The 12516-nt window shown below is 62.0% G+C and overlaps 1 protein-coding gene across 1 annotated transcript; it reads left to right on the forward strand.

Annotated features, from left to right (window-relative positions):
* The first annotated feature begins 1112 nt into the window (after positions 1-1112).
* KIF3C (kinesin family member 3C) lies at positions 1113-12121 on the forward strand. Its single transcript, XM_039710212.1, has 8 exons — positions 1113-2581; positions 8557-8658; positions 8737-8859; positions 8940-9058; positions 10427-10543; positions 10733-10841; positions 11269-11444; positions 11844-12121. The coding sequence occupies exons 1-8, from the start codon at positions 1169-1171 to the stop codon at positions 11938-11940; spliced, it is 2256 nt and encodes a 751-aa protein (XP_039566146.1). The 5' UTR covers positions 1113-1168; the 3' UTR covers positions 11941-12121.
* The last annotated feature ends 395 nt before the right edge of the window (positions 12122-12516 follow it).

The raw sequence follows: 12516 nt of genomic DNA on the forward strand, positions 1-12516 counted from the left end.
AGGACTCAGACAGCGGCAGGCAGGCCTGTGTAAGGCAGCAAATACCCTAATTAATTAATTATGGGATAATCTCTGGTTCTGGGGAAGGAACGGGTAGCTGCTCAGTCTTGATTAAGCACAAGAATGTTTAATCTCCCCCCGCAGCCCCATAAGGCACTGGGATTATTTCCACTGGGATGCACCAGCCATGCCTGGCTGCAAGGGGACACCAAGCCTGGGACAGCCCAGGGACCGCCAAACTCCACAGGGTGACCCTGCCCTGGCCCCACAGGGATGGGATGGGATCCATGGGATGGGGGGGTTATCCCTGTGCTGGCTGCCGGGTCTGAGGAAAGAGCTCTGTCCCTGTCAGAGTGATGGGATTGGGCATCCCCTGCTTCTCCTGCCTCTGTCCTGCATCCCAATCCCACATCCCTGATCCCCCATCATCCCTGCTTCCCACATCCTGTGTCCCACATCCTGCATTCCACAAAAGTACCACAGACACAAATCCTGCATCCTGCATCCTGCATTCTGCAACCCACATTGTGTATCCCACATCCCAGACCTGCATCCTTCATCCTCAGTCCTTCATCTGGAATCCTTCATCCTGCATTCCAATGCAGCATCCCAGCCCAGAATCTCGGTCCTGCATTCCAGCATTGCATCCTTCATCCCACATCCCAGTCCTGCATTCCAGTGCAGCGTCCAGTCCTACATTCCAATCCTTTGTCCTACATCCCAGTCCTGTATCCTTCATCCCACATCACAGTCCTGCATGCCATTCCTGCATTTGTGATCCCATATCCCAATCCTGCATTCTGTATCCTGCATTCTGTACCCTGCATCCTCATCCTGCATCCCAGCCCTGTCCGGCACACCCGTGTCCTTCATCCCCCATCCCAATCCCGCATTCCAACGCTGCATCCTTCATCCCACATCCCAACCCCACACGCCGGTTCTGCATTCCACCGCAGTATCCCAGCCCTGCATCCTTCACTCCACACCCCTCAATCCCGCATCCCGATCCCGGGAGCAGCACAAAGGCCGCACTACACCTCCCGGCGTGCCCGGTGGGGGGAGGCCCGCGGCTGCGGGAGCGCGGCTGCGGGAGCGCGGCCGCGGGAGCGCGCTCGNNGCGGCTGAGCCCCCCAGCCCCGCTGCGCCGCCGGCCCCGCCCGCCGCCGCCATGGCCGGTAAGCCCCGCAGCGGCTGCGAGGCGCTCCGGGTGGTGGCCCGGTGCCGGCCCATGAGCCGGCGGGAGGAGGCGGCGGGATACGAGCGCGTCCTGGAGCTGGACGTGAAGCTGGGCCAGGTGAGCATCCGCAACCCCCGCGCCGCCCCCGGGGAGCTGCCCAAGACCTTCACCTTCGACGCCGTGTACGACGCCAGCTCCAAGCAGGCCGACCTCTACGATGAGACGGTGCGGCCGCTCATCGACTCGGTGCTGCAGGGCTTCAACGGCACCGTCTTCGCCTACGGGCAGACGGGCACCGGCAAGACCTACACCATGCAGGGCGCCTGGGCGGAGCCCGAGAAGCGCGGCATCATCCCCAGCGCCTTCGAGCACATCTTCACCCACATCTCCCGCTCGCAGAACCAGCAGTACCTGGTGAGGGCCTCGTACCTGGAGATCTACCAGGAGGAGATCAGGGACCTCCTCGCCAAGGACCAGAGCAAGAAGCTGGAGCTGAAGGAGAACCCCGAGACCGGCGTGTACATCAAGGACCTCTCCTCCTTCGTGACCAAGAACGTCAAGGAGATCGAGCACGTGATGAACCTGGGCAGCCAGACGCGCTCCGTGGGCAGCACCAACATGAACGAGCACAGCTCGCGCTCGCACGCCATCTTCCTCATCACCATCGAGTGCAGCGAGACGGGGCCGGACGGCGAGGAGCACATCCGCGTGGGCAAGCTCAACCTCGTGGACCTGGCCGGCAGCGAGCGCCAGAACAAAATGGGGGCCCAGGGAGAGCGCCCCAAGGAAGCCTCCAAGATCAACCTCTCCCTCTCGGCCCTGGGCAACGTCATCTCGGCGCTGGTGGACGGCCGGAGCACGCACATCCCCTACCGGGACTCCAAGCTCACCCGCCTGCTGCAGGACTCCCTCGGGGGCAACGCCAAGACAATCATGGTGGCCACCTTGGGCCCGGCCTCCCACAGCTATGACGAGAGCCTCTCCACCCTCAGGTTCGCCAACAGGGCCAAGAACATCAAGAACAAGCCTCGGGTGAACGAGGACCCCAAGGACACCTTGCTGCGGGAGTTTCAGGAGGAGATCGTCCGGCTGAAAGCCCAGCTGGAGAAACGCGGGATGCTGGGCAAGAAGAGGAGGAGGAGCAGCCGGAGGAAGAAAGCAGTGGATGGAGAGGGGACCGTGGACAATGAAGGGGAGGACGAGAACGAGGATGGCCTGGAGAAGACCATGGAGAATTACTTGAAGGAGCAGAAGGAGAGGCTGGAAGAGGAGAAAGCTGCCATCCAGGATGACCACAGCCTGGTGAGCGAGGAGAAGCAGAAGCTGCTCCAGGAGAAGGAGAAGATGATAGAGGACCTGCGGAAGGAGCAGGAGGCCACGGAGCTGCTGGCCATCAAGTACAAGGTTCGTGTTGCCACGCGTGATGACAAATGGGGCCGGCTGCCTGCTGTGCCCCTGGTGTGGAGTGGGAATGGAGCCTGGGGAGGTGCCCACCACAGTGCCCAGCAAGGGGACCTCCCAAGCAGGGTCCCCAAGGGCAGCCCCAGACTCTGGCGTGGCCCTCGGACCTGCATGGGAACACTGTGGGGACCTGTGTGGCAGGGAAGGGCCACAGGGGAGAGGGTCAGTGGTGGCACGAGCGTGCTGTGCTCAGCTCTTGTCCCCTCCAGCACAACAAAGCAGCTCGTGTGGGAAGGAGGAGTGACGAGAGTGATGCTGCAGATTCGTCCCTGGTGGCCTCAGGAGTGAGCCCAGGGCTGGGGCTGGGGACACGGGGCACCTGCCACCACCTGCCCCCAGTTCTGTCCAGCCCCTGGCTCCCCGTGGGCTCTGTGGGGATGGGCAGGGCCTGGCAGCTCTGCAGGGACCCCCACCCCAAATCCTTCCTGGCACCCCAAGCCAGAGCAGGGTGGCTGGGGGCACCACTGCTGGCTCAGGGATGCTCAGGGGTTTGGTGTTGAGGGTGAGAGAGGCCACGGCAGCCCCAGCTGTGCCAGGGTCTGGGGCTGCACCTCCCCCTGCCCCAGCTCTGCTCCTGTCCCACTGATCTGGGGGGTCCTGACCCCTCCTGTGGTGGTTGTGGGGCCGGGAGCTCAGTCCCAGCAGTGGGGAGGGAGCATCTTGACCCTGGGCATCACACTCAGCATGGCCCCTCTGGCACTGCCCCCCTGGCACCACACTGGCCCAGATGCAGGCAGGCAGGGACCCCTCTGAGGGGGACATGCCCGGGGTGCCAGGGCTGAGCAGGGGTCTGGACCCTCTTCCATGGCCAGCGTGGTGTTTGTTGCAGCCCCAGAGATGTGTGGCTGTGCCCAGGGATGTGTGGCTGTGCCCAGGGGTGTGTGATTGTGCCCAGGGATGTGTAGCTGTGCCTTGAGGTGTGTGGCTGTGCCCAGGGATGTGTGGCTGTTCCCAGGGGTGTGTGATTGTGCCCAGGGATGTGTGGCTGTGCCCAGGGGTGTGTGGCTGTGCCCAGGGATGTGTGGCTGTGCCCAGGGATGTGTGGCTGTGCCCAGGGATGCGTGGCTGTGCCCAGGGGTGTGTGGCTGTGCCCTGAGGTGTGTGGCTGTGCCCAGGGATGTGTGGCTGTGCCCAGGGATGTGTGGCTGTGCCCAGGGGTGTGTGATTGTGCCCAGGGATGTGTGGCTGTGCCCAGGGTTGTGTGATTGTGCCCAGGGATGTGTGGCTGTGCCCAGGGATGTGTGGCTGTGCCCAGGGTTGTGTGGCTGTGCCCAGGGATGTGTGATTGTGCCCAGGGATGCATGGCTGTGCCCAGGGATGTGTGGCTGTGCCCAGGGTTGTGTGATTGTGCCCAGGGTTGTGTGATTGTGCCCAGGGTTGTGTGGCTGTGATCAGGGATGTGTGACTGTGCCCAGAGGTGTGTGGCTGTGCCCAGGGATGCGTGGTTGTGCCAGGGATGTGTGGCTGTGCCCAGGGATGTGTGATTGTGCCCAGGGTTGTGTGGCTGTGCCCAGGGATGTGTGGCTGTGCCCAGGGATGTGTGGCCATGCCTGGATGCCTGCACAGAGAGCGTGGGATCACACTGGGACGTGCCACCGGGGCAGAGCCGTGGGCTGCTGGCTGGCACAGAGGGTGTCCCGTGACAGATGTCCCGTGACAAGTGTCCTGGCAGAGCAAGAGGCCTGGCACAGGGGTCTCTGCAGCATCCCCCCGTGGCAGTGGGGTGCAGGCTGTGGGGTGCAGGTTCTGGGGTGCAGGCTGGCTGGGCTGGCTGCTGTCCAGCTCAATGTCTCTGCCTGGCTCAGCAGGGCTGGCTCAGGGCCACCGTGTGTCCTGGAACTGCTGAGTAACAAGGCAGGGCTGGAGGCAGGATGACACCATGTCCCTTTTGGTGGCCTTTGGGGCCACTCCACACCCTCTGGCTCTGGGGGTACAGCACAGTGACAGCAGAGAGGTGTCACCTCAGCCAGCACAAACCCCTGTGCCAGAGGGGCACAGCCTGCTGTGACACTCACCCCAGTGGGCACTGCCCGTGGGGACACTGTGGGGACACTGGGTGGCCTCAGGGTGCTCATGGGCAGCTTTGCCACACGGTGGGGCCAGGCAAGGAGCCACTGCCTCCACAGTGACCTCAGCAAAGGCAGGTGAGGGGACAGGGGGACACCAGGTGCCCCCCACACCCACGGGTGACACGCTGCACCCTGTCTTATTGTCACCCCCGTGGGGGTGGGCTCTGCCTCTGCCACCCAGCTGGGACATGGAGCTCAGAGAGGTGGGGGCAGCCTGCCCCAGCAGATGTGTGTTGGTGCCCAGATGTGCTCCTGGGCGCCCAGATGTGCTCCTGGGTGCCCAGATGTGTGCCCAGGGGAGCTGCCTACGGGGTGTGGCTGCTTCCAGGGGCTGTGCCAGGGGCTGAGGCCGAGGTCTGCGGGAGGGAAAGTGCTGGGAAGTTCTTTGGGTGCCAGAAATGAGTTCCTGGGAGAGGCTTAGTGCTAAAGGAGATTGGGAATCCCTTCCTTAGAGGGAATAAATGCCCTGGCAGGGAGGAAACAGCAGCACTGAGAAACATCTTAATTTGCTGGGGATGGTGTCTGCAGGGGGGGGCTCTGGGGAGGGGATGGCAGTGGGGCCATCGTCCCAGCACCCTCCTGGTCCCCTCCCTGCACCCCAGCAGGGTCCCCAGGGGACACTCAGCATCAAGGGGAGCAACTGGGACCAAGAACTGGGTTTGGAGGAGAAGGGGTGAGGGTCCCCTGGCAGCCCAGTGCCCCCAGCCCTGGCAGGGGATGGCACAGGATGGGGTGGGGGGCTGCCCTTGGGGGTGTCAGCCCCCAGCAGGACACCCATCCAAAGGGAGGATGGAGGGATCCCCCCAGGGTCAGGGGGGCTGGCTGGGGCACCCATGGGGGGCTGCGTCCCCACAGCACTGAATGGCTGGGGGGGTCTCACTGGGTGGGAAAGGGAGGAAGGCATGCCTGGGGGGTGTCCCCTGGGTGCTGGGGGCTGCTGGCACAGCTTTGGGGGTGTCCCCTGGGTGCTGCTGGCACAGCTTTGGGGTGTCCCCTGGGTTCCCCCAAAACCTGGAAGGGGAAAAAGGGGAGGACAACCATGGACACAGAGCCTTGCCCCAGGCAGGTGTCGGTGGGGATGGGGGCCACAGGTTTGCCAGAGCCCCCCACTCTGTGCACAGCACCCCCAGGGAGACCCCTGCCCCAGGGACATGTGACAGCAGCCCCATGACCACACTGGCACCCAAGGGTGGCCCCCCTGCCCCTCAATGCTGTGGCCATGGCAGTGGGGAGGGGGCCAGGCCCTGTGGAGGAGCAGGACCCCTGGATTTGGGGGGACAGAGGGACCTCAAGGGGAGGTGCTGGTGGCACAGGGGACATGTCAGAGATGGTGGCTGAGCTCTCTCTGTGCTGGGACATTGATTTTTGAAGCTGGGTGTGGTGTCCTGGGGACATTTGGGTCTGTCCCTGCTGGTGCCCCTGAGGTGCAGCCGTGGGGGGCACAGGGTGTCCCCACATTTGTCCCTGATGGACACCCTGACACGGGAGCAGGGCTGCAGGGCACGAATGCACACACATGGTGTGCACGTGGACACACGGAGTGCACACACACACAGTGTGCACACAGACACACACACAGTGTGCACACAGACACAGACACACAGAGTGTGCACACAGACACACACAGTGTGCACACAGACACACACACAGTGTGCACACATAGTTACACACATAGGAACGGTGTATGCACATACAGTGTGAACATACACACACGGTGTGCACGTGGACACACACAGAGTGTGCACACACACACAAAGAGTGCACACACAGGCAGACACGTACACATGGTGTGCACACACACACACATAGGCACGGTGTGTGCACACACAGTGTGAACACACACACACAGAGTGTGCACACACACACAGAGTGCACACACACAGTGTGCACATAGACACACACACACACACAGTGCACACGCAGACACGGAGTGTGCACACACACACAGAGTGCACACACACAGTGTGCACATAGACACACACACACACAGTGCACACAGACACACGGAGTGTGCACACACAGACACACACATAGGCACGGTGTATGCACACACAGTGTGAACATACACACACACACATGGTGTGCACGTGGAGACAGAGTGTGCTGACACACACACAGAGTGCACACACACAGTGTGCACATAGACACACACACACACAGTGCACACACAGACACACGGAGTGTGCTGACACACACACAGAGTGCACACACACAGTGCACAGACACACAGAGTGTGTACACAGAGAGTGCACACACACACAGTGTGCACACACACACACACACAGACACACAATGTGCACATAGACACAGACACACGGTGTGCACATGCACAGTGCACACACACAGACACAGTGTGCACACACACACACAGAGTGCACACACACGGAGTGTGCACACACAGAAACATACATAGGCACGGTGTATGCACACACACAGTGTGAACATACACACAGTGTGCACATAGACACACACAGACACAGTGCACATACATACAGTGTGCACACAGACACACACAGAATGTGCACACAGACACAGACAGTGTGCACAGACACACACAGAATGTGCACAAACATGGTGTGTGCACACAGACACACACAGTGTACACACACAGTGTGCATAAATACACACAGTGTGCACAAATACACACACAGTGCACACACAGTGTGCAAATACACACACAGAGTGTGCACACACACAGACAGTGTGCACATGCACACACATACACACAGAGTGTGCACCTACATGTACACAGACACCCAGTGCCCCACATGTACCCGTGTGGGTGTGAACATGTTCAGTCTGACACAGGATGTGCTCCCTGTGTGTGTGTACTTTGCATTTCTGTGTGCGCAGGGACAGGGATGTGTGCACAGCCCCTGTGTGCGTGTATTAGTGTGTGTTTATGTGTGTTTATGTATGTGTTTATTTGTGTGTTTGTGCATTTCTCTGTGCACAGCTCCATTTCTGTGTCTGTTTGTGTGTATTTGTGTGTTTATGTGTGTGTTTGTACATTTCTGTGTGCTGGCCCGCAGCTGCTGCCCATCCCTGCCAGTCCCTGCCAGTCCCCCCTGGAGCTGCAGCTGTGCAGAAGGAAGCAGGCCCACAGCAGCCCGGGCTCAGACCCAGTGGCCCCAGGGAGGGGACACGTCACCCTGTCCCAGCCTGTGCTGTCACCCACCCCCTGTCACAGCCTGGGCTGCTGTGCCCGTGGTGCTGCCCCAGCTCCGGGCTGCCCATGGAGGCACGGAACTGTGGGGAAAACCCTTCAAGGATCACCAAGCCCGGCCACCCCCAGCACTGCCCAGGCCACACTGTCCCCTGTCCCCAAGTGCCACAGCCACGGGGCTGTGAAACCCTCCAGGGATGGGGGGTGTGCCAGGCATGGGCAGCTGTGCCAGGCACGGGCAGCCCTTTCCAGGTGGGAATTGTTCCCAGTGTCCAAAATCTGATCTGCACAGCCTCCTCTCCATCACAGGGCTCCGAGCAGAGGGGCACTGAGTGCTCCCACAGCCCTGGGAGCAGGGCTGGGGACAGGGAGCAGGGCTGGGGACAGGGATCAGGGATGGGGACAAGGGGAAGGGGTGGGGACAGGGAGCAGGGATGGGACAGGGAGCAGGGATGGGACGGGGAGCAGGGCTGGGGACAGGGAGAAGGGATGGGGACAGGGAGAAGGGATGGGGACAGGGAGCAGAGATAGGGACAGGGATCAGGGATGGGGACAGGGAGCAGGGATGGGGACAGGGATCAGGGATGGGGATCACCACCCAGTGAGGGTGGCAAGGGGCAAAGCCCCCAGCAGGGGAGGGGGTGCCAGCCCTGTCCCCTGCCCTGAGCCCCTGTCCCCTCCAGGCCATGGAGAGCAAGCTGCTGATCGGGGGCAGGACCATCGTGGACCACACTAACGAGCAGCAGAAGATGCTGGAGTTGAGGCGGCAGGAGATCGCTGAGCAGGTACCGGGGGGTGACAGGGCTGTCCTGGGGTCCCTCCCCATCCCCATCCCGGTCCCAGCCGTGTCCCTGCCCCCCCAGAAACGCCGGGAACGCGAGATGCAGCAGGAGATGCTGCTGAGGGACGAGGAGACCATGGAGCTGCGCGAGACCTACACGTCCCTGCAGCAGGAGGTGGAGATCAAAACCAAGAAGCTCAAGAAGGTGAGAGCAGGGCAGGCAGGTGGGGACGGGGACAGGGACAGGGATGAGGAGGTCCCTGAGGTGCTGCTGTCCCCTGCCAGCTGTACGCCAAGCTGCAGGCTGTGAAGGCTGAGATCCAGGACCAGCACGACGAGTACATCCGCGTGCGCCAGGACCTGGAGGAGGCCCAGAACGAGCAGACCCGGGAGCTGAAGCTCAAGTAGGTGCTGGTGAGGGGCTTGGGGGTCTTGGCTTGAAGAGCTGGGTGTGCAGAGCAGGGCTGGGGGGGGCTCAGAGCAGGGCTGGGAGCTCAGAGCAGGGTTGGGGGGCTCAGAGCAGGGTTGGGGTGTTAGAGCAGGGTTGGGGGGCACAGAACAGGGCTGAGGGGTTGAGAGCAGGGTTGGGGGGCTCAGAGCAGGGTTGGAGGGCACAGAGCAGGGATGGGGGCCTCAGAGCAGGACTGGGGTGTTAGAGCAGGGTTGGGGGACTCAGAGAGAGCAGGGCTGGGGTGCTCGGAGCAGAGTTGGGGTGTTAGAGCAGGGCTCAGGAGCTCAGAGCAGGGCTGGGGGGCTCAGAGCAGGGTTGGGGTCTCAGAGCAGGGTTGGGGGCTCAGAGCAGGACTGGGGGGCTCAGAGCAGGGTTGGGGGGCTCAGCAGGGCTGGGGGGCTCAGAGCAGGGCTAGGGGGCTCAGGGGCTCAGAGTGGGTGCAGAACTGGAGGGATTGACCTCACCCAGAGACAGGGACAGCGAGCCCTGCCTGGCTGTCAGTGGTGGCACAAGCCAGGAGCTGTGCCCTGGGTGAGCAGCATAAGGGGTGTCCAAGAACTGCCAGGAAAGAGGAAAAACCAGAAAATTCCAGCAGAAACCCTGGGGGTGGCTGGGAGCAGGTGACCCCCGAGGGCACCTGGTGATCTGCTCTGTCATCCTTGGAGGGACAGCAGCTCTGGGGACTCGGGGTGACCCCAGCTCCCTGCAGCTCCAGCTCCCTGGCAGAGTTTTCCCTCCGGGAGCCTCCCGCAGCTGCAGCTGCTGCTCCACCGCCCCCGGGGGTTTGTTCTCACTTCAAACACTCCTCTCTTTCAGCGTCTGTAACCCCCCAGCTATTTACACGCACTGCAGGGTGAAACAGTTTCACTACAAACAGAATTCCATCGCCAGCTTCGCCCCTTCTCTCCCCCGGCGTGGTTCTGACTGGAAGCCACAGCTCACTGCCTCAAAACGGTTTTTGACAGCTGCTCCCCTTGCCCAAAAAACACGGGAGAAAAGATTCCTTCTGGGGTCTACTTGGCATCATTGAGCTTTCCCTGATTTTCAGGCTGGGCAGCAGGAGAGCAGAGATGGGAGGAGAGGAGGGAAGGGTCCTGGAGCCCCAGAGCTCCCGGGCTCCTCTCTGATTCCCATCCTCTCCTGCCTCTCCCTTTCTGCATCTATTGCTCCAACCTCTCCCCTTCCATCACGTTGTCATCCTCCGGATGTTTCTCCTCCCTGCCGTGTCTCCTTCTCTTCCTGCCTTTCCTCTGCCTTTCTGCCTGTTTTCTGTCTCCTGTCTCATTAACCCCTTCCCCTCCCCTCCTGCTCCTTCCCTCAGGTATTTGATCATCGAGAACTTCATCCCTCCCGAGGAGAAGAACAAGATCATGAACCGCCTGTACTTCGACGGCGACGAGGACCAGTGGAAATTCCAGCCGCTGGTTCCCACCGGAGGGTATGTCCCTGTGTCCCTGTCCCCAGGGCACAGTCCCTGTCCCTGCCCACACACACCAGTGCCCCAGGGCGGGGGGACCCTTGTGGGTGCCCAGGGGTGGGAATCCCCTCCCCGGCCAGCCCCTCCTCGCCGGTGCAGCTCCCTGGGGTGCAGCACTGTCGGTTTACATCCCTGCTCCGTGTGCTCCAGGAGCAGCTCCCAGATGAAGAGGCGCCCGACCTCGGCCGTGGGATACAAGAGGCCCATCAGCCAGTACGCCAGGGTGGCCATGGCCAGGAGATCCCACCCACGCTTCCGGGTACGGCACGGGACACCCGCGGGGGCCGGGGAGGGGTTGGGTACATGGGGTGGGTGGGGATGGAGGGATGGATGGATGGATGGATGGATGGATGATGGATGGATGGATGGATGGATGGATGGATGGATGGATGAATGTGTGCATGGATGGATCCATGGATGGATGTGGGGATGGAGGTGTATGAATGTGTGAATGGGTGGGTGTATGGATGGAGGTGAAAGGAGAGCTAGAGATGGATGGGTGAAGGCAGATGGTGAGTGGATGGGTGGAGGGAAGGCTAACACTGGGAGAGAAGATGGAGTAATCAAGCTCACGAGGATCTGGGATACACCAACTCAAGCTCCCTGGAGCTTTAACCTCCCAGCTCCAGTCCTGGAGCCGTGTTCTCCCCGCGGTGACTCCCTGGCTGTCCCCATGCCCTGGGCAGGCTGAGAACATCATGTTCCTGGAGCTGGACCTGTCCCCCCCGGCCATCTTTGAGTTTGAGCGCAGCAGGGACCCGGCGGAGCAGGACCCGCGCGCGCTGCACCTGGAGAGGCTGATGCACCTGGACAGCCTCCTGGAGCGGCCGGCGGCCTCCCGCGTGCGCAAGTCCCGCTCCTGGTGAGTGACAGCGGCGTGGGGACACGGCCAGGACCTTCTGGGGGGCACAGGGGGGCTGAGCCTGCCGTGAGCTGCTGGCTGTGCTCAGATTGAAACGCTGCTGAGGCTGTGCTGGGGAACAGCATCGTGTGCAGCTCGGTGCAGGAGGGACCTGCAGAGAGCCCAGAGGAGCCCTGGGGCTGCTGCAGGGCTGGAAAGTGGCAGTGTCCCTGCCATGGCAGGGGTGGCACTGGATGAATTGTAAGATCCCCCAGCCCAAACCTTTCCATGATTCCATGACATTCCTCCCACCCAGCAAGGGCTGCCCTTTGGTGCAGACAGCCAGGAGGAGGGCTGGATTTTGGGGAGGGTGGGAAGGCAGGGCCGGGCAGCAGCCGCAGAGTGTCCGTGTGTCCCCAGGTGCCAGACGCCGCCGCGGTCGCTGCCGTCCTCCACCACCCACGTGTCCCTGGCCTCCAGCTCCCCGTGTGCCGCCCCTCTGCCGGCCCAGGAGTGACGCCTCGTCCCGGACTGAGCCCCCGAGCGCCGAGGGGAGCCCGGCCCGGCCGCCCCCTCGTCCTTGTCCGCAGCTACTTTGTGTGTGTTTGTGCAAGACACGAACGGCCCCGGGCCAGGGCGGCTGCCCCTCCCTCCCTCTCTGCTCCCCTCCCTCCCTCTCCCCTCCCCTCCCTCCCTCTCCCCTCTCCCCTTTCTCCGCCCCCCTGATCCGGATCTGTCACTTTATTTATTTAACCTATTTATTTATGGAGCGGAGGCGGGATTTGTGCTCGGACTGATGGACATCCAGGCTGGCACTGGGCACCGTCCGCTCCCCTCCCTCCCTCTCCCCTCCCCCCCCTCCCTCTCCCCTCCCCTCTCCCCTTTCTCCGCCCCCCTGATCCGGATCTGTCACTTTATTTATTTAACCTATTTATTTATGGAGCGGAGGCGGGATTTGTGCTCGGACTGATGGACATCCAGGCTGGCACTGGGCACCGTGCTGACCCCCCACAAGGTTTTTGCCCAGCTCCCAGCCCTCCCCACATTGCCTGGCACAGGGCTGGGCATGGGGATACCACCCTGGCACAGGGCT

Source organism: Passer montanus, unplaced genomic scaffold (assembly GCF_014805655.1).
Source record: "Passer montanus isolate IOZ18808 unplaced genomic scaffold, ASM1480565v1 scaffold225, whole genome shotgun sequence".
In the NCBI taxonomy this organism is placed as follows: Eukaryota; Metazoa; Chordata; class Aves; order Passeriformes; family Passeridae; genus Passer; species Passer montanus.

Bases quoted from the DNA above. Each gene is read 5' to 3' on its own strand.
- KIF3C (XM_039710212.1), top strand. From the start codon at position 1,169: ATGGCCGGTAAGCCCCGCAGCGGCTGCGAGGCGCTCCGGGTGGTGGCC. The intron at 2,582-8,556 runs GTTCGTGTTGCC...TGTCCCCTCCAG, and splicing joins TGCTGGCCATCAAGTACAAG to GCCATGGAGAGCAAGCTGCT. The intron at 8,659-8,736 runs GTACCGGGGGGT...CTGCCCCCCCAG, and splicing joins GGCAGGAGATCGCTGAGCAG to AAACGCCGGGAACGCGAGAT.